The sequence below is a fragment of the Oncorhynchus kisutch genome, linkage group LG16 (genome assembly GCF_002021735.2).
Source record: "Oncorhynchus kisutch isolate 150728-3 linkage group LG16, Okis_V2, whole genome shotgun sequence".
Taxonomy (NCBI): domain Eukaryota; kingdom Metazoa; phylum Chordata; class Actinopteri; order Salmoniformes; family Salmonidae; genus Oncorhynchus; species Oncorhynchus kisutch.
The window spans coordinates 37,729,940-37,749,951 of record NC_034189.2 but is presented as its reverse complement, the minus strand read 5'-3'; the positions used below and the strand labels follow the sequence as shown (position 1 = coordinate 37,749,951).

Below are 20,012 nucleotides of genomic sequence, written 5' to 3'. Positions count from 1 at the left end.
CCGCTCTGGTAGAGCTGTGTAAAATATAACAGCATGTTGGAGCTCTTACCAGACATGTTCATGGGTGGCAGGTTCGGCGAGCGGGCCGGTGGCGAGTCGTCGTCCGAGCTCGCCACCGTTTTGATGGCGTCGTGGTAGAGGGGCGTGGAAGTGGGCATGGCGAACTTGGACATGCGTGACATCATAATGGACAGGGGGTTCTGAGATATCGTGGGCTCAGGGGGCAGGGCGTAGGGGCTGCCAGACGGAAGACTGGAAGCACTACTGGAAGGGGGTGCTGTGGGGGGACCATTCCCACCTGAAGGGGAGGGGGAGAGGAGGACGAGAAGGGGAGAGAGAAGAGGGAGAGGAAGAGGAGAGAGAGAAAGAGAGGAGAGATTAATTACATAAATATCCACTGTATCTTCTTATGCAGAGAACACATAGGGCTGAATCCTAATTAAACTCAAACTTTCACACATTGTCGGAGTTAAGCGCACAGACCTCAAGTCAAAATTCAGTCCATAAAGCACAATCTACTGAACTGAATTGGTGGAAGGTTAACAGAGGAGAAACTTCTGGGACTCACCTTGCTCCACATTGCCCATCATGTTGGGTGAGGTCATGCTGAGCGGAGGCTGCTTGTTGTTCTGAGGGATGCCTGGGCTTTGCATGGGGGGCTTGGGGGACGATGTCCACCCTGGGGAGGGTGCCGGGAGCGAGGGCGACTTCATGTGGACGGGAGAGGCTCCAGCCGAACCCATCATGGGGGGAGATTTGATGGAGGCAGCCGCCGCAGCTGCAGCCACTGCCGCCGCCGTAGAACCCTGGAGCATGCCGGCCAGCTGGGAGGGCGTCTGGGGGGACTTGAGGTTCCCAGAGGGCGAGCCCAGCATGGGGGACTGGACCTGCCTCAGCGTAGGGGACTTGAGGGGGTTGATGTTGGGTGAGTTAGCCTGGCCGCCCTGGATGTCCTGGGGACCCTTGCGGCCCCCCATGTTCCTCTGGTTGGGAGGCGGGCCCGAGTTGGGGGGCATATGGCTGAGGCGACCGTTGTTCCCATGGTTGGGTCCTCGCTGGTCAGGGCCGAAGGGGGGTTCACCTCTGGGGCACCTAGGGTTCCCAGGCCCGTGAGACCCCATGCCTGGGAAGTGGCGGTTGGAACCCATGTTGAAGTCCCCTGGGTGGTGCCCCTGGTCAGGGAAGGGAGGCCCCTGCATCATCTTCTGAGGGCACATGTTCTCTGGCATGGAGCCTCCTCTCATCTTCATCATCTCCTCGGGGCTCAAGTTCATGGGAGGCTCCCCCCTCATTTTAGCCTGCATCATCTGGGGATTGGGCCCCATGTTCATGTTCCCGGGGCCCATGCTGAACTCAGGGCCCATGTCCCTGCCCAGGCCCTTGACAAACTCCATCCTGGAGGATGGACTCATGGGGCCAACGTCGCCAGGCATTCTGGGAAACATCATGCCTCCTCCGTTAGGGCCGTTGCCGGGGCCATCCATTGGCCCCCGGGGGCCGTTGCCCCCCATCATCCTGTTCATCTCCATGATCATGCCCGGGGGCAACCCCATGCCCTGCTTGTCACCCCCCATGCCCTGCTGGAACATGGCCTCCTGCACCGCCTGTGGGTTGGGGAACCTCTCTACCCGACCCCCTGGCCCTACAAACTGCCCCTGTCCGGGCGCGAAGCCCCTGCCGTCGCCCATGTTGGGTCCCATGTCGTCGGGCCAATTCATTCCAGGCCGGGGCCCCCTGGGGTTGGGGCCGCCCTCCATACCAGGGTTCATCATGCCAGAAGGGAAGCCGCCGGGCATCCTCTGCATGTGGGGGTGCATGGGGCCCCGGGGGCCCATGCTCATCTGCTCTGGGAAGTGCTCGGGGCCCCACATCTCCCCAGCCGAATTGATCTGGTAGGGAGGCGGGGGCCCGCGCATCATGGGGCCCCGGGGGCCTTGTTGGTGCATCATCATGTCACCCATGGGCCCCCGGTGCTGCATCTGCTCCTGCTTCCTTTTCTTCTCCTCGTAGAACTCCTGCTGCAGCTTCAGCCATGCCATCTGCTCCGGGTTCATCCCTGTGTGATCCCCGTGCTCACCGCCGGGCCCTCCGTGAGAGTTCATAGGCGGCCCAGGAGGCAGGGGCCCCAGCTCGTCTGGGGAGAAGGGCATGTCTCTGAGGCCTCCGGGCCCAAATGGAGGACCATCGGGCCGGGGCCCCCCAGGGCCTCCAGGCTTCCCCAGGTTCTGGGACTGGGCCATCATGGCCTGAAGGGGGCCCTGCTCCCCTGGCTTCTTGGGCCCCCCCTCCATCATGCCGGGGTTGGGGCCGGGGGGCCCGCCCGGGTTGCCCTGCCCCATGGCTACCATGTCTTTGAGGGATAACTCCTTGTCATCGGGGAAGAGCATGCGTTGGATGTCCCGTAGTGTCTGCAGGGAGCGTTCGCGGTGCTCCAGCTGCTCCTGGGACAGGCCCTCAGAGTTGTCCCCCATGCTGGACATCAGCTCGTGTGCCAGCTGCTGCTGCTGGGCCGTGAGTTTGGCGTCGGCACCATTGGGAAGGTCCAGAGAGGGGAAGCTCTGTTGGGATGTCCCAGAGGGGGTCTGGTGGCCGGGCGGCCCTCCAGAGTTGCTGTTAGGGTCGTGGGGGGTGCCGTCCTGGGGGCTTCCGCTCTTAGAGTCCATGCCCCCAGAGGCGGCCCCGTCCTGGGGGAAGCTCCCAGGCTTGGCCCCCTGAGGCTGGGCTTCTGCTGGCTGCTGTTGGCCTGGTGGAGGTGCTTTGGAGGCCTGCTGGTGGTTCTGGTCAGAAGGGTGAGATGACTGCTGCTGGGGGGCTCCGCCCAGCTGCTTGGAGTCACCCCGAGGGGGTCCCATCTGATTATTCTACAAGACAGGGTGAGAGAGGGGTTGGTTGGGTTACCAAAAGATACCACTCACTGACACATTTAGAGACACTTATCAAAAGCATCCCAGGGTGCATAATTAACATAGCTTTAAAATAAATTTAAAAAAACACAATTATGCTGAGTTGGACAAATATCATAACATTGTCCGAACCATGCTTAAAGTTTTTACATTGTTATATAACATTATATTACCAGACCAACAAGGGGCACAATGCAAATGGTCTGCTAACGGCAAAATGACAGGTTTTGATGATAAATAGGCTAGTTAAAAGTGGTTTATATTGAAGTGGGTTTGTCTTACCACAGGTAGGTGGGGCTTGTTGCCCTTGGAGATGTTGTTCATGTGGAAGGCAATGATGTTGTCCGAGTGGCCTGTGAAGACCGCATCAGCCGCCCTGCAGACAGTAGGAGCACACTCATGAGTAGGTGCGTGCGTGCGCCCGCATGCGTTCCAAAGAGGCAACAGGTAGAAAAGTCCCATTTCAAAATCAGGTTCATAATTTAATTATTGAAGCCTATCACCGAAGCCATTTTTTGAGCACAATTGTGAACAATTGCCACAGAAGACATTAAAAAGGTCCCATGTAGACCGGGGTGTTTTTACATTTCTGGGTAACAATCAATTAGGTACCTTACTGTGAGCGTGTTCAATTAAAATGTTCAAAAACAAACAAATATATCTCCTTAGCAAAGGAACATTTCTCAAGCAAGAATTTAGATAATTTGGTCTGAGTGGGGGGCTGTAACTCTGTAACTCTTATTGTTCTATTAACTCATTTACTGCATGGTGACATCACGGGCCTTTAAACACAACTGCTTAGTAGTCTGGCCTCAATAGCATCTCACTAGTGTGCAAGATCTTGAGAACCTGACAAAAGTCCCACTACTTCTATTCGAGGTGAAAATGATGAATCGGACACCTTATCGATAGCAACAGCTCATGGTCTTCCTGGAATCAGATCAGATGTTTTTTTTGACTCAATGGAGGAACGTAGTCAGAGAAATGCTGATGAATGTCTTGCTCGAGCTGTGTATGGAACTGGTTCACCTCTGATGCACACAGGCAATGTGTACTGGAAGAGATGTCTGAATGTTCCTCACCCTGCATACACCCATCTAACCAGACATGCTTTATCTACTCATTTGCAGAATGCAGAGTTCAACAGAATTCAAGTGAAGGTCAAACAAATCATATAGAAAGCAGACAGTATTGCAATCATCTCTGATGGGTGGTCGAATGTTCGTGGGCAAGAAATAATTAGCTACATCTCCACCGCTCAACCAGTATTCTACAAGAGCAGACATAAGGGACAACAGACACACCAGTCTGGCAGTCATCAATGACCTTGAACCACAGAAGGTATTTGCACTGGTGACAGACAATGCTGCAAAGGCTGCTTGGTCTAAAGTGGAGGAGTCCTACCCTCACATCACACCCATTGGCTATGCTGCTCATGCATTGAATCTGCTCCTCAAGGACATCGTGGCACTGAAAACAATGGATACACTCTACAAGAGAGCCAAGGAAATGGTTAGGTATGTGAAGGGTCATTCAAGTTATAGCAGCAATCTGCCTCACCAAGCAAAGTGAGAAGAATAAGAGCACCACATTGAAGCTGCCCAGCAACACCCGTTGGGCTGGTGTTGTCATCATGTTTATCAGTCTCCTGGAGGGGAAGGAGTCTCTCCAAGAAATGGCCATATCACAGTCTGCCGATATGGACAGCCCCATCAAGAGGATCCCCCTGGATGATGTCATTTGGGAGAGAGCAGCCTGAAACTCCTGAAACCTATAGCAGTACCCCTTGCACTGATTGAGGGAGGCAATGTCATCCTGTCTGATGTTCAGACTCTGCTTGCAGATGTAAGAGAAGAAATCCGTACTGCTCTGCCCACTTCACTGTTGCTCCAAGCAGAGGAAACGGCAGTTCTGAAATCCATTAAAAAGCGTGAAGACTTCTGCCTGAAGCCCATACGCCGCAGCGTATGTTGGACCCCAAGTGTGCTGGCAAGAGCATCCTGTCAGGTGCAGAGATCAACAAGGCCTATGGTGTCATCACTACTGTGTCTCAACACCTTGGCCTGGATGAGGGCAAGGTTCTTGGCAGTCTGGCAAAGTACACTTCCAAGCAAGGGCTTTGGGATGGAGATACCAACATATCTTATCAGCCACCTGGTGGAAGGGACTTTGTGGATCTTTCCCCTGTTGCCTCCATCATCCTCCAAATCCCACCAAACTCAGCTGCCTCAGAGCGCAACTGGTCCTTGTTTAGGAACACACACACACACACACACCAAAGTATGCAACAGGCTGACCAATACAAGGGTTGAAAAATGTGTGGCCATCCGGTGAAATTTGAGTCTTGGTGAGCCTGACAACGAGCCATCCTCAACTAGATTGGAAAAGTGACAGTGAAGATGAGGCCTCAGAGTCTGATGTTCAAGAGGTGGACATTGAGGAGGTCCAGGGAGAAAACAAGCCTGAGAGAAAGACAACCAAAGCTTTAGTTTCTAGACTATCATTTTACAGATGCATGTGGAAAACGTTTTTGGGAGATGCGATGGCTCATTGAGGATCATTCAATACTCCCTTAATTTTGTTGTTCAGTGAAATCATCTCATGTGAAGAGTCAACTCATAACTAAATGTGGTTGTTTATTTCTATTGGAAGGATTTAATAATTTGCAATTATGTCTACTTATGATAAGGTAAAAGGTTTGTTTCAGTCTCCATATGATATGGTAAATATATCCAATGCGAACATCTACATTTTAAAAATGGTAATAATATTCATTTGCATACATTTCCCATATATTCCTGTTAATTTCCATATATTCTCACAGAAAGTTTCCACATCGGAATATTCCCCAAAATGTGCAACCCTACAGTCGTGGCCAAAAGTTTTGAGAATGACACAAATATACATTTTCACAATGTTTGCTGCTCCAGTGTCTTTAGATATTTTTGTCAGATGTTACTATGGAATACTGAAGTATAATTACAAGCATTTCATAAGTGTCAAAGGCTTCTATTGACAATTACAGGAAGTTGATGCAAAGAGTCAATATTTGCAGTGTTGACCCTTCTTTTTCAAGACCTCTGCAAGCCGCCCTGACATGCTGTCAATTAACTTCTGGGCCACATCCTGACTGATGGCAGCCCATTCTTGCATAATCAATGCTTGGAGTTTGTCCGAATTTGTGGGTTGTTGTTTGTCCGCCCATCTGGGGAGTTTCCCTGCCATGGACCCAAAATATCAATGTTTTGTTCCCCGAGCCACTTAGTTATAACTTTTGCCTCATGGCACGGTGCTCCATCATGCTGGAAAAGGCATTGTTCGTCACCAAACTGTTCCTGGATGGTTGGGAGAAGTTGCTCTCGGAGGATGTGTTGGTACCATTCTTTATTCATGGCTGTGTTCTTAGGCAAAATTGTGAGTGAGCCCACTCCCTTGGCTGAGAAGCAACCCCACACATGAATGGTCTCAGGATGATTTACTGTTGGCATGACACAGGACTGATGGTAGCGCTCACCTTGTCTTCTCCGGACAAGCTTTTTTCCGGATGCCCCAGACAATCGGAAAGGGAATTCATCAGAGAAAATGACTTTACCCCAGTCCTCAGCAGTTCAATCCCTGTACCTTTTGCAGAATATCAGTCTGTCCCTGATGTTTTTCCTGGAGAGAAGTGGCTTCTTTGCTGCCCTTCTTGACACCAGGCCATCCTCCAAAAGTCTTTGCCTCACTGTGCGTGCAGATGCACTCACACCTGCCTGCTGCCATTCCTGAGCAAGCTCTGTACTGGTGGTGCCCCGATCCCGCAGCTGAATCAACTTTAGGAGACGGTCCCGACACTTGCTGGACTTACTTATGCGCCCTGAAGCCTTCTTCACAACAATTGAACCGCTCTCCTTAAAGTTCTTGATGATCTGTTAAATGGTTGATTTAGTTGCAATCTTACTGGCAGCAATATCCTTGCTTGTGAAGCCCTTTTTGTGAAAAGCAATGATGACGGCACGTGTTTCCTTGCAGGTAACCATGTTTGACAGAGGAAGAACAATGATTCCAAGCACCACCCTCCTTTTGAAGCTTCCAGTCTGTTATTCGAACTCAATCAGCATGACAGAATGATCTCCAGCCTTGTCCTCATCAAAACTCACACCTGTGTTAACGAGAGAATCACTGACATGATGTCAACTGGTCCTTTTGTGGCAGGGCTGAAATGCAGTGGAAATGTTTTTGGGGGATTCAGTTCATTTGCATGGCAAAGAGGGACTTTGCAATTAATTGCAATTCATCTGATCAGTCTTCATAACATTCTGGAGTATATGCAAATTGCCATCATACAAACTGAGGCAGCAGACTGTGAAAATTAATATTTGTGTCATGCTCAAAACTTTTGGCCACGACTGTACTTCTGACTAATCAGATCAGCACTTTTGCCAATAATTGGGCAAGACATCTGAATTGGGATGCCTGTGTAAATACAGCCAATGTGTTCTGGGAGGGAGTTCAAGCAACTATAAACCAGTAATAGCCAGCTGAAGTACACAGGTGAACTAAACAGTTGAAAGCTCCATGGTTAGGGGCACGAGTGGCAGGGCTGGAATTGCCTCTTGTTATCTATCACCAATCTATCAAATGTATTTATAAAGCGTTTTTTACATCAGCAGATGCCACAAAGTGCTTATACAGAAACCCAGCCTAAAAACCCAAAGAACAAGCAATGCAGATGTAGAAGCACAGTGGCTAGGAAAAACTCCCTAGAAAGGCAGGAATTTAGGAAGAAACCTAGAGGACCCAGGCTCTGAGAGGTGGCCAATCCTCATCTGGCTATGCCAAGTGGAGAACACAAGAGTACATGGACATTAATTCCAGATCTTTCTTCGATACGTTCAAACGTTCATAGATGATCAGCCGGGTCAAATAATAATCACAGTGGTTATAGAGGGTACAACAGCACCTCAGGAGTAAATGTCAGTGGGCTTTTCATAGCCGAGCATACAGAGGTCGATACACTGATCAGGGGGTTGGCTGGGCTACTCAGGGCAGACAAGGGTTGGGGGAAGAGAGCGAGAGAGACACCTTGTTGTCATCCCCTGTCAATCAAATGAGAACACCCCCCACTAGGGGACAGGCCAGAGTTTGGGTGACCCTCTGCCATTACTCACAGTCAGTCTGTAAGTGACTGGCAGAACACACTGAAAAGGTGGCTGGCTAGGCTACTCAGGGCAGACAAGGGTGTGTGGGGGGGTAAAGGGGGTGTGAGGAGGAGATGGTAGTGTACGGGTCAGATACAGGGAACTGGCTAGATTTCTCTGAAGCGTGGGGAGGGAAGGGGGCAACACACCCCACACTAAGGTTTCCATCCAGTGACTTCACTTCATTTTCAATGTATTCACTCGTCTCGACCATTCTCCAGGAGTGTGAACTTGCACCCTCCTTTGTCAGACTTGAAAGCATCAGATTGGTCAAAGAAGCATTGGCCTGGGGGAGTTTCTGACCATTGTTAAAACCAGAGAGTTCGGGGTGTGGTACACTTTAATGTACAGATCATAAACAATGACCAATCAACCATACAAACAAACAGCCAGAGCTAGCTTACTTGTTGGCCATCTCTGTTGTGAAGACGTACACGACCTTTGACCCGGGCTTGGGACCGCTGCCGCCCAGCTCCATGCTCTGCCCTCCAACGGCATTGTGGGTCGACGTGGCCGAGCTGAGCGCGTTGTTGGAGTCCAGAGGCTTCATCTCTATCGAATTGCAGTCTGGAGAGGGAAACAGAGAGTAGGGGTGTGAATGAGAGAACACTATGGACCAGACCATGATGTTCATAAGCAATGGTGTTGTTTCAGGTTGTCTCCAATGTGCATCTCAAAATATCACTATATGTGGTTCCTGAGACGCTAAAACACTTCTCCGGGGGCGTTGTGAGATCAGATATAATCAGTTCACTGCAATAAATACAACCTGGAACTATTCAGATGAGATCAAGCATCTCAGAATAGGATTGCTGATCTAGGATCAGTTCAACCCTATCCATGTAATCTTATTCACTGTGATCTAAATAGCCAAACTGCTCCTAGATCAGCACTCCAAGACGCTTGACACATACGGCCCCAGACCATTAGGCCTGTGTAATCTTCTCAGCGTTATTTAGGAGGACCATGGGGAGCACTCACAGCAAATCACGCTTCTGTTCCTTCCCAACCCCAGTTCACTGGTCTAGTCCCAGATTTGTTCGGCTAAGTTTACACAGGCAGCCCAATTCTGATATTTTTTCCACTAATTGGTCTTTTGACCAATCACATCAGATCTTCTCACATATTTTTATCAGAGCTGATCCGATTGGTCAAATTATAATTTCGTGAAAAAGAGGTCTGAATTGGGATGCCTGTGTAAACGCTGCCAGAGGACCGTTTGTGGTAGTGACCATAGGAGTTGGTTAGACTTTACAAACAGATCTGGGACCAGTTGACCAGGTAGCTACAGTACTTACTAAAGAACCCTGGGTCTTCCTCGTCACTCTCGCCCCCAGAGCACCAGTCCGCTCCACTGTAGGGCTGCCGCCGCTCAGCTACACACAGCCTCTTGGCTCGGCTGCCCAGCTCTACACCAGAGAGAGAGAGATGAATGAGCTAAGTCTGGCTAGTGTCAATCAAGCACACTTATAAAGCTGTACTCATTACAACTTACTGATTTTGTCATGCACAAGTGAATTGAACAACACATTTAGGCCAAGCTGGTGTTCCGGGGTTTACAATAATGTGACGCAGCATTTGTAGCCTGGTTTCAGAACCGTTTGTGCGGTCTTGCTAAATCCATTGGACAATGACGATATGAGTTGGCTATACAGCACAAACAGACCTGGGGCCAGGCTAGGCGACAGCAATAACACTTTACGACCAAATAACGTGTTGCCTATTCACTAGTTCAGATCAATGCTCTCAGTGGGCCAATGAGTGGAGGGAGACGAGCTGCCAGTGAGGCATGCGGGGTAAAATGGGCGGTCCAGATTGATCTCATGGAGAGCGAGATAGGGGGGGGGGTGAATGTAAATTATTTAGCCCGGTGTCTTTTAAAAACAGACAACAACTACAGGGAGCCCAGCGGGACACTGAGGGGTGGGCCTGGGTCGTGTTCATGAGGCAAAACGTTGTGCAACGAAAAACAAATACGAGCATTCAGATCGTACAACTCATTTCACTTTTGAGTGTTTTCTTCCGATTCGTGCCTACCGAATATGACCCTGTACCTCTTTCCCCAAAGTCTCACATGTAGACAACCAAACACGCACAAAATGTGTCACACACAGTCCCTCATTTAATAATAGCATCTTAAACTTTTAAAGGCTGGTTTCCCTGACCCAGATTAAGCCTACCCCTGGATTAATTTACAAAATAGCCTCCAACACCCTACTCAGCAAATTGGATGCAGTCTATCACAGTGCCATCCGTTTTGTCACCAAAGCCCCATAGACTACCCACCACTGACCTGTAGGCTCTCATTGGCTGGCCCACACTTCATATTTGTCGCCAAACGCACTGGCTCCAGGTCATCTATAAATCTTTGCTAGGTAAAGTGCCGCCTTATCTCAGCTCACTGGTCACCATAGCAACACCCACACCCACACGTAGCATGCGCTCCAGCAGGTACATTTCACTGGCCATCCCCAAAGCCAACACCTCCTTTGACCACCTCTCCTTCCAGTTCTCTGCTGCCAATGACAGGAACTAATTGCAAAAATTCCTGAAGTTGGAGACTTGTATCTCCCTCATTAACTTTAAGCATCAGCTGTCAGAGCAGCTTACCGATCACTGCAGCTGCGCACAGCCCATCTGTAAATAGCCCATCCAACCAACTACTTACCTCATCCCCATATTTGTTTTTCTGCTCTTTTGCACACCCTGATCAGCACATCCATTACTCCAGTGTTAATTACTAAATTGCAATTACTTCGCCACTATGGTCTATTTATTGCCTTACCTCCTTACCTCATTTGCACACTGTATACAGATTTTTCTATTGTGTTATTGACTGTACGTTTGTTTATCCCATGTGTAACTCTGTGTTGTTGTTTTTGTCGCACTGCTTTGCTTCATCTTGGCCAGGTCGCAGTTGTAAATGAGAACCGGGTTAAAGCAACATGCTTACTGGAGGCTCTCCAATAAGTCTCCATTTCACGTACTTTTAGTCCAGGACTGGGCTTTATCTGCATCCCTACAAAAGCTCCCGGTCCGCCGCTGTATGTATACTTTAAAGTCAGTCTCGCACATCACTAGGAGTGTGCAGTGTCGACACACCAGACGACTCGCTTTCAGAACTGCAGAACCTTCTGTCCCCACCGCCAGACCCAAACCTGTGGGCCCCTCCAGGCAAGCAGCTGTGAGGAGTGCACTGCAGGCCCCGAGGCATAGAGCCTGAAAACTTTATGAGGTGGGGAGGTGTGTGTGTTTGTGTGTGTGTGTGTGTGTGTTAGCTGAAGATGGACATGGAGTGGAAGCTCCCTGTGCAGAATGATCCACATGCTCCATCAGACGCACATGCCACAAACAAAATGGCCACTGGCACATACCTAAAGCATGTCAATAAAAAACAACAATTACCTAACAACCTACATTAACACTAAGGAATCAAACTGACGTGTCTGCAGGGGTATTCTGGGACCGTGTATTTTATTAATATACACTACACCCATACACTTTTGCTCTCACATGCTTTTACCATTTACCACACTAAAATTGTTGTTTTTTACTAGGGTTGTCATTTTAATTCATCTATAAAATATCTAGTTGTGGTAGGCTCAATACTGAAGAAAAATACTGTTCACATTTATATGATTTCATATCATGAAAGAAGTAGAACCAGATCCTGCTCAGTAACAACAATCTCAGTTGTAACCACCAGAGGTCTCAGTGAAATGGAAAACTAAGGGGAAAATGACTGGACACCCCCTTTAACACAGTGAAATGGTTTCTTCCAAGGCTCCAGCCCACACAGAGTTTTTTCCACCAGGAGATAAACAGGGTTGTGGATGTCTTAATGCAGCACTACAGCCAGCCCCGAGGAGGAACACACACACACATATATATTATATACACACATGCTCCCTCTTACTAGGGCGACAGCTACCAAGAATAGTGTGACTAATGCCATTCCCTCTGGGGTCCTGGGGGCCATCGTGACATGCCAATAAGCCTGGGAGCCATCTTATAAGGACACGAGTCTACATCCGTCACAAATCACAGAGAGTAAACCCCACACAGACAGACCATAAATACACTCCCACTGACACAAGCCCACTCAGACAACGCCATATCATGAGTTAATAAATTGCACTTCAACATCCAAGACCTAGTCCTTGTATTTTGACACCGAGTTTACCCCTCTGACTAGTTGATGTCACGGCGGACCGTTGAGAAGAAGGTGCAACAGCAAGGTGATGTTGAAGGTGAAAAACAAAAAAATGCCTTGAGATTCTGGAGAAAATTACCTACGTGACAGTAAGAGCAGCATGTGCATATCGGGAACTCTGAGACTATTATGATGTAGTGATACTGTAGGTGCCAGAGGATGTCGATCATTACCCTGGCTTGACAGACTAAACCTGTCGATGGCACCATCACTAGTTGTAGGGGAGGGCTCGGCCTTACCTTTCTGATCCCCCTCGCTGTTGGACGTCCCCGTGTCACGCTGCTCAAACGACTCCACCGAAGTGCTTCTTTCCCTCTTCATTTTGCCCTTGGCCCCGTTGCCTGCAATCAGGCCTTGTCCGTTTTTTAGTCCTAGGCTCCCTATGGGCCCCTTAGGGCCTAGAGTTTTGGGGTCACATGGCGAGGGCTGCGATTGGCTGCCCGCGCCCCCTGGCTTTCCCTGATTGGGTAGTTTTGAGTCCATCTGGGCGGCGCTGGAGGGAGACATGACGGGTGGAGAGCGCACCATGGCCTCCTGCTTCTGTTTGGGACTGCTGATGGAGAGGAGACAACCAGGGTTAGTGGGGGGACATCAAACAATGTCATTGCTGCTCCCCCCCTCAAAAAAAAAAAATATGCCAAAAGCAATTCTTATCACATGCGCTTAACAGTAGAAACTAATACACCTATTCTTTACATTAAACCACCAACCGCTGTCATTATCAACATCACATGAGAAATCACAGAAGAGTCGTTAATATTCTCTTACATAAACGTTGCAGCGAGAACAGACGGGCAAGTACTACGGCTGAGACTAGTTCCCAGAGGCTGAGGGAGGCACATGGCAGCTCCCCACCCTGAGAAAGCAGCACTCTTAAAACAGCAGCTGGGTCATGTTCATTAGGCACCAAATACGTTAGAAAATGGACTAAAACAGTGCGGGACTCATGGACTTGTCCAATAAGAAACGTTTATTTTCATTTTCTGTTGCGTGCCCTAATGAACACAGCCCAGATCCTGGCCGGGGAGGCATGACGCACACAGGTGAGTGACTAATAAAGGGTAAACACGGCCACCTCCAGTCCTCACCCTTTCTTTGTTGACAGAGTTGGGAACAGCAGGGGAGGTGGAGGGGGGTGTTAATATATAATCGGTGCCTTGTTAAAGTAGGCACTTTAAGTACACAGCCTTATTTCTCCCTGTGCTGGGCCGAAACCTAGAGACAGGAACACAACTCACCTCGTTGCCATGGAGACCAGTTACACATGCATAAAGCAGGGGAAAGGGGGCTGCTCTGTAGCCGACACGATGAAGTCGGAGGAGAAAGGGGAAGTTGAACGTAACACAGGAAAGCACTAGATACGGGAGGGGTAGTCAGACCAAAGATGGTGGATAAATGAAGATAGTGAACTCAGGCATTGAAAAATGTTTTGTCAGTTCCGGTCTACTTAACTGGAAGTCTCTTCTATAGACACCAACGCAATAACAGCTGGGTCTGGTCTACTTGGTTCATGGACTTTCATTGAACCATCGCTTCCTCTTCCGTCTCACACTAACGTCGCTCGAGAACACTGCCGGAATCCATTGCTGGCGGTAGGACGTTTAGCATGACCACTGCACTGGGCTAAAAGTCCACGGACAGATCAAAGATCATTTGCAGCGTCACAGCACTCAATGGGAGTAACAACAAGCTCCAAACAGGGCCCTACCAGGCCCCAGTCAATCCTCCATTTAAACGGAGCTCTCCTCTACAGCTAGCAGTGAAACATAAGCCCTAGCACTATTCTAAAAACCCAGCCAAAATGGCCTCGCAGCCAAAACCGGAGCCAATATGGATCCGAAGCCAAATGTTAGGCCAGTATGGCCGGCGTGCCTACTGTGAGATGGGCCCCAGCAGGGCTTTGGCAGTGCAGCTGCAGCTTTTATACTAGCCCCAGAGGGCCTGAGTCAGCACAGGCCGGGCCGGGATGGGCTGGCAGAGAGGCAGCTGCGGGGTGGAGACACTCAGGTCACTGTTCCAGGGCTCACGCATAGCCAGGACCTGCTGCACTAGGTTAAGCTTTAATAGGCCAGAGTAGTTCACCAAGTCTGGTCGTCGTGTAACCTCATACATACATCTGATAGATCTGAGCTCGCCTGATCTCTTAGCGGGTTTAGGAGCGGAGGACTTAGATCCAACCGCTAGACCGGATTCAATAAATACCACGCTATAAACTACAACACAGAACGGAGAGTCAGGCGGCATGGCAGGCAACATGGTGGTCTTAATCAGAGAAGGACAAAGGGTTCGTTCTAGGTCGTCTCTATTGCAGAGACTGTCCGATCTCATGACGCCTGGAGAAGTGTTAAACCTCTCAAGAACCACGTTGAGATGGTCTCTAGCAATCTTCTGAGATACGCAGCCCGATTGCTTTTGAGACAATGTGGAAGGCATTCAAACTCATTTCATTATGCAGTGGAATTGACAGGTTGTCAAGCAGGGATGGAGGATCATTTGTCCTTAAAAGTTGATTTGCTCCCCTGTTTTAAAGAGCCAAGAGAGAGACATAATAGCAGACAAGGACCCAGCTCACCTCTGCGTGTTAGCCGATGGGGAGTTCCTCACTTTGGGATTGCTGGAATGCATTGACGGCGATCCCAGGGAGACAGAGGGCGGAGTCAAGTGCTGGTGCGGGCTGGCCGAGGGTGTGGCCTTGGCCCGGGTGTTCCTGTGGCCTGTGCCGGCAAGGGCGGAGTTAGGGGCGGGGCTGTGGTTAATAGAGGAGGGGTTAATGTGGCTATTGGCTCGGCCACTGTCTGGGCCTGCCTCGTCCCGCTCCTTCTTGACGCGCTCTTTCCGGCTAAAGTTTCCTGCTGCTCTTTCCTCTTGCACCTCCAGCATCATCTGGATGTCAGTACGTGTGAGGTGCTGTGTGCCTGGAGTCTCCTCAAGGAGCTCTCACAGTCCTTGGGCACACTGGTAAAGACAGGGGTGGAGGGAAGGAAAAAAGAAAAACAGGAGAAAATGTTAAGAAACTTCACAATGTGTGCATATTTTGGAAGGCCACCCGTTGTATCAGGCAACCCTGGCATTATAACATCTCCTTAGATGGTTCGCGTCACTCAAAACAAGCGGGTGACATTGACAACTAAACCAATCATGACCGCTTACTTGGTTTGACTTTGCACCGCTCCATAGCATTGGATACTGCTGACCGGTCCACCAACTGACAGGACAACAGTATCATAGACCAGGGGTTGAGAAACACAGACAGAGGCTCTGGTTGAATAGCCACACTAACATTCTACTAAGTATTCAATCCTAATGCATGGCTTTAGTCCAAGTGGTATGCTAGTATGGACGGACATAGAGAGGCCTATTCCTCCTGTGTAACCTTGTTTGGCGTGTCATCCTCCTCCTCCTCCTCCTCCTCCCCAGGGCCATTTTTCTGAGAATCACTATCACGAGACAGTTCCCTGTCCTCTGAGAAAACTCCTCCATAAAGCTGCACTGTCAAGATAGCATAAAATATTCAGGATAGCTCACGATGATGCAAGTGCTTCCATAAGCCCCCTCTGGCTAAAGGGTAGGAGACTGAAACCCGTGAGAGAATCTCTGGCTAAAGGGTAGGAGACTGAAACCCGTGAGAGAATCTCTGGCTAAAGGGTAGGAGACTGAAACCCGTGAGAGAATCTCTGGCTAAAGGGCTAAAGGAGACTGAAACCCGTTTTGAGAATCTCTGGCTAAAGGGCTAAAGGAGACTGAAACCCGTGAGAGAATCTCTGGCTAAAGGAGACTGAAACCCGTGAGAGAATCTCTGGCTAAAGGGTAGGAGACTGAAACCCGTGAGAGAATCTCTGGCTAAAGGGTAGGAGATTGAAACCCGTGAGAGAATCTCTGGCTAAAGGAGACTGAAACCCGTGAGAGAATCTCTGGCTAAAGGGCTAAAGGAGACCGAAACCCGTAAGAGAATCTCTGGCTAAAGGGCTAAAGGAGACCGAAACCCGTAAGAGAATCTCTGGCTAAAGGGCTAAAGGAGACCGAAACCCGTGAGAGAATCTCTGGCTAAAGGAGACCGAAACCCGTGAGAGAATCTCTGGCTAAAGGGCTAAAGGAGACTGAAACCCGTGAGAGAATCTCTGGCTAAAGGAGACCGAAACCCGTGAGAGAATCTCTGGCTAAAGGGCTAAAGGAGACCGAAACCTGTGAGAGAATCTCTGGCTAAAGGGCTAAAGGAGACCGAAACCCGTGAGAGAATCTCTGGCTAAAGGAGACCGAAACCTGTGAGAGAATCTCTGGCTAAAGGGCTAAAGGAGACTGAAACCCGTGAGAGAATCTCTGGCTAAAGGAGACTGAAACCCGTGAGAGAATCATCCAAATGAAACTACGGCTGAAACTTCAGCTTGGCCACAACCACCAAAACACAATTCAACACTAGACTCACAATCAAAACCTCCCCCCAGAAAAAAGCTAGTTGCCTGCCAGGGCATAATATATTTGGTTCTGGCTTCTGAGATGACTAAAAAGGTAAAAATGTGACATACACTACTCAATAAACTAGATCAACAGCCCTCCTAGCTTGACGTGCAAACCATACGTGAAATCTAGTGACGAGGATGGGATCGGACTCAAGAAACCAGGGTGCTTTTAGCTAGACATCAAAACGGAAGCAAACGGACTGAAAACGGGGAGCCTGTAGTTATAAAGATAACCAATAAGAAACTCTTATTTTCATTGCAAAAACACTTTCCGTGTCTTGCTACATTTGGCTATGGTGTGCACTAATGAATACAGCCCAGCAATGGGAGCACATCTCCGCAGACGTAACAGGCTCAGTATCGGAGTGTGCGAGTCAGGTTTTGTGGGGAGGGTCCTGCTATATCTGACACATCCGTGCCCTCCTGGGTATGCAGCGGGACACATTACTCATGGGGGGGGGGGGGAAATGTGGTAATCAAAACCCAGAAAGAGAAGAGTCGGGTTGGGAGGTTGTGAAAGAGAAGGGTGAGCTCACCAGCAGCAAGCCTTGACCGGCTCTACCTCTCCCATCGATGACTGAGAAAAACAAAAAACAGGGTTCTGTTCATTAGAGCACATCATCACAAAACATTTCTAACCGGCAGACACGTGGGCTTGGTGTGTCCATCGGCTACAAAATGACAAGAGCTATATCACAGAGTTGTGTTCATTAGGGAACGCCGTTTAAAAGTGCAACAGAAAACATACGGAAAAGGAAGTGCAACGGAAAACATAAGATATCTTATTGGACAAGTTCAGATGGTACCGCTCCGTTTCACTGGAGCCTTTATACATTTTGTGCCTAATGAACACAACCCAGGCCAGTATACCTAGGCAAGGTTTCTGCCCTCTCCTAAACACAGTATGTTCATGATATTCAAAAAGGCAGAGACCCATGTCTGTATAAGGCCATGAAGAGTCTAAGAGAGAAAAAACTGTTTCCATTCCACCACTCGAGTGCGGTAAGCACCGGCAGAGGCATTGGAGTCAGTTGAGCTTCTGCGCCGGGGAGAGAAAGACCGAGACATTACACTTCACTAACGAGCATGCACCCACACGGTCACCATGGCAACGCCACTGGTGTCTGAATCTGAACGACTCCCAACACAACTCGGGAGTGTTTGAACGAACCGTGCCGCTCCACAGACAAGCACCCACCCCCACACACACACGGAGACACACTGGGAAAGAGGCAGGGGGACCACAAACCCCCCCCCAACCAGCCTCATTCAAACAAACATCGACCGACCCCACACACACACACACACACACACACACAGAGAATGCAAGAATGCCGTAGCTATTTCCACTCCCTCCCTTGGCCTGTGAGATCTGAGATGGACTAAATAACGGGACGATACAGTTTATCAGGCCTGCTGGTCTAGCGTCAGGGCAGGACATAACAACCCCTGACTACAGATCGGTGCAGCAGGAGCCTTTACTGGGCCGGGTCAGGTCAAGGTACCTTGGCTAATGCCCCTCTCTGCAGTGGACTAGAAAACAAGCCAAAATCGCAGGCACTTTATTTGATGATGGTGAGAGAGAGAGTATGAGAAGGAGAGGGAAAGGAGGGGAGAAAGGGAGAGGGTCATATGGAGAGAGAAAAAGGAGTGGAACTGAAAGAAGGTTAGAAAGAGACAAAGACGAAAAGCGGGAGAACGAGGAGAGAGAGGAGGAGCACGCGAGGGAGACGAGGAGGAAAGGGACAGGCTCTCACCCACCGGCATCATCTCCCACCGATAACTAGCCGGTTCGTCTCAGTCTAGCGGTCACAGCAACTAATTGGAAGAATTTAAACAAACCATCGGCCCAGCTCAACAACAGAGAGCCATTCACACAGACAAGACGGAACAGACCCTCTCCAGCAGTCTGCTTTGCTGTGGTGCCACAGGGGCTCCATGCTAATAGCTAATGTGTCTTCTTAAATGCCCTGTATGAACTGCAACCGCTTGTTGTTTACTCTAACAGCGGTCTCTGTGTAACTGTTTGTGTGAGCGAGAGAGGGGGAGAAACAGAGTCAATGAAGAAGAGCGAGCGGGGAGAGAGGGAGAGAGTCAACGAGAGAGCGAAACCATCCACTCACATTTTTTTTTTGCTTTGCTGGAGGGCTGTGCAAAGCGTTGCAACATCCCCGCTCTCAAAGAGCACTCATTTCCATATTCCCAGCAAGGAGACGAGCGCTCTCAAATTGACCTTGACGAGGGCTCCACATAAACCCGCCGCGAAGACACCAAAGCAGGTCTTTTTATCCTACTGAAAACCAGATAAACATCATGCAACTGTGTGAAGTATCCCCCTGGACGTACTGCGTACTACGGAAATATCCTGAATAAGGGGGGTGCTGGATAGAATTAGTCTAACCAACAAATCTCAGAGAGTGCATGTAACCTGGTGGTGGTTATGCAATAGGCACGCATGAATGGAAAATATGGATCCAGAATTACACTCCGATGTTTCACAAACACAGATCTCCATTTTCTGAGGGACCCATTTCTCCGGACCACACAGTACACAGCACACATGCACGTAGGCTACACACACACCCTCTCTGTGCCCACCAGCATCTACCAGCCATATTATGTAAATTCCATTTTGAAGCAAAGCCACTACTGATCAGTGAGACTCTCCCCCTCCCTCCATCCCTCCTGTAGTGAGGATATAGCCTCCCTCTCTCTCCCTCTCCCCCTCCCCCTCCCCCTCTCTCTGTGTTGGGTCTGTGCTTGGCTGCCTGCAGGGACAAAGGCTCACACACACACATGCAAACAAGCCTGGCCAAAATCTCAGGATTAAAGACTGACGGTCCCACCAGACACAAACCTGTGTGCATTTATCACATGGGTATGAGTACACACACACACGTACAAATGTACGCACACAATAACAATGTATGACCAAAGAGTAGAAGAGTGCTACACATGGAACAAAATGGGCCAGATTCAGATTCAAGACAATCCTGGGTGGGTTCTTCTTCACACAGACAGGGCAAAGTCATTCTGCAAAGCCTCGGTCAGTGTGTTTTCTGCCTGCCTGCCGGTCGTCCCATCCAACCTCCTTCCCGATCTATCTGTCTACTCAAGGCGGAAACCTTGGATTTCAGCTGATTTTACATCTGTAATGCTCACATTTCAAGAGGCCAGGGACATTAACTGGTTGGCTGCACATTTTTTTTTTTTTTTTTATAAAAGTAGGGTGACATACATTATGATCCTCTTCCAAACT

General features: G+C 49.4%; 1 protein-coding gene across 6 annotated transcripts in view; it reads right to left on the bottom strand.

Moving 5' to 3' along the window:
* Positions 1-20,012, bottom strand: part of LOC109906670 (B-cell CLL/lymphoma 9 protein-like) — a 105,238-nt gene that overhangs the window by 3,404 nt on the left and 81,822 nt on the right. For 2 of the 6 annotated variants that reach the window (XM_031792337.1, XM_031792336.1), the window contains exons 4-10: positions 14,869-15,251; positions 12,536-12,849; positions 9,382-9,492; positions 8,488-8,650; positions 3,186-3,279; positions 569-2,861; positions 50-298 (exon numbers count right to left, since the gene is read on the bottom strand). In XM_031792337.1, coding sequence (XP_031648197.1) covers positions 50-298; positions 569-2,861; positions 3,186-3,279; positions 8,488-8,650; positions 9,382-9,492; positions 12,536-12,849; positions 14,869-15,179 — 3,535 coding nt within the window. In that variant the 5' untranslated portion in view covers positions 15,180-15,251. Of the gene's footprint in view, positions 1-49; positions 299-568; positions 2,862-3,185; positions 3,280-8,487; positions 8,651-9,381; positions 9,493-12,535; positions 12,850-14,868; positions 15,252-17,289; positions 17,331-20,012 lie in introns of all 6 variants that reach the window. The other 4 variants (XM_031792341.1, XM_031792340.1, XM_031792338.1 and 1 more) reach the window with 3 other exon arrangements.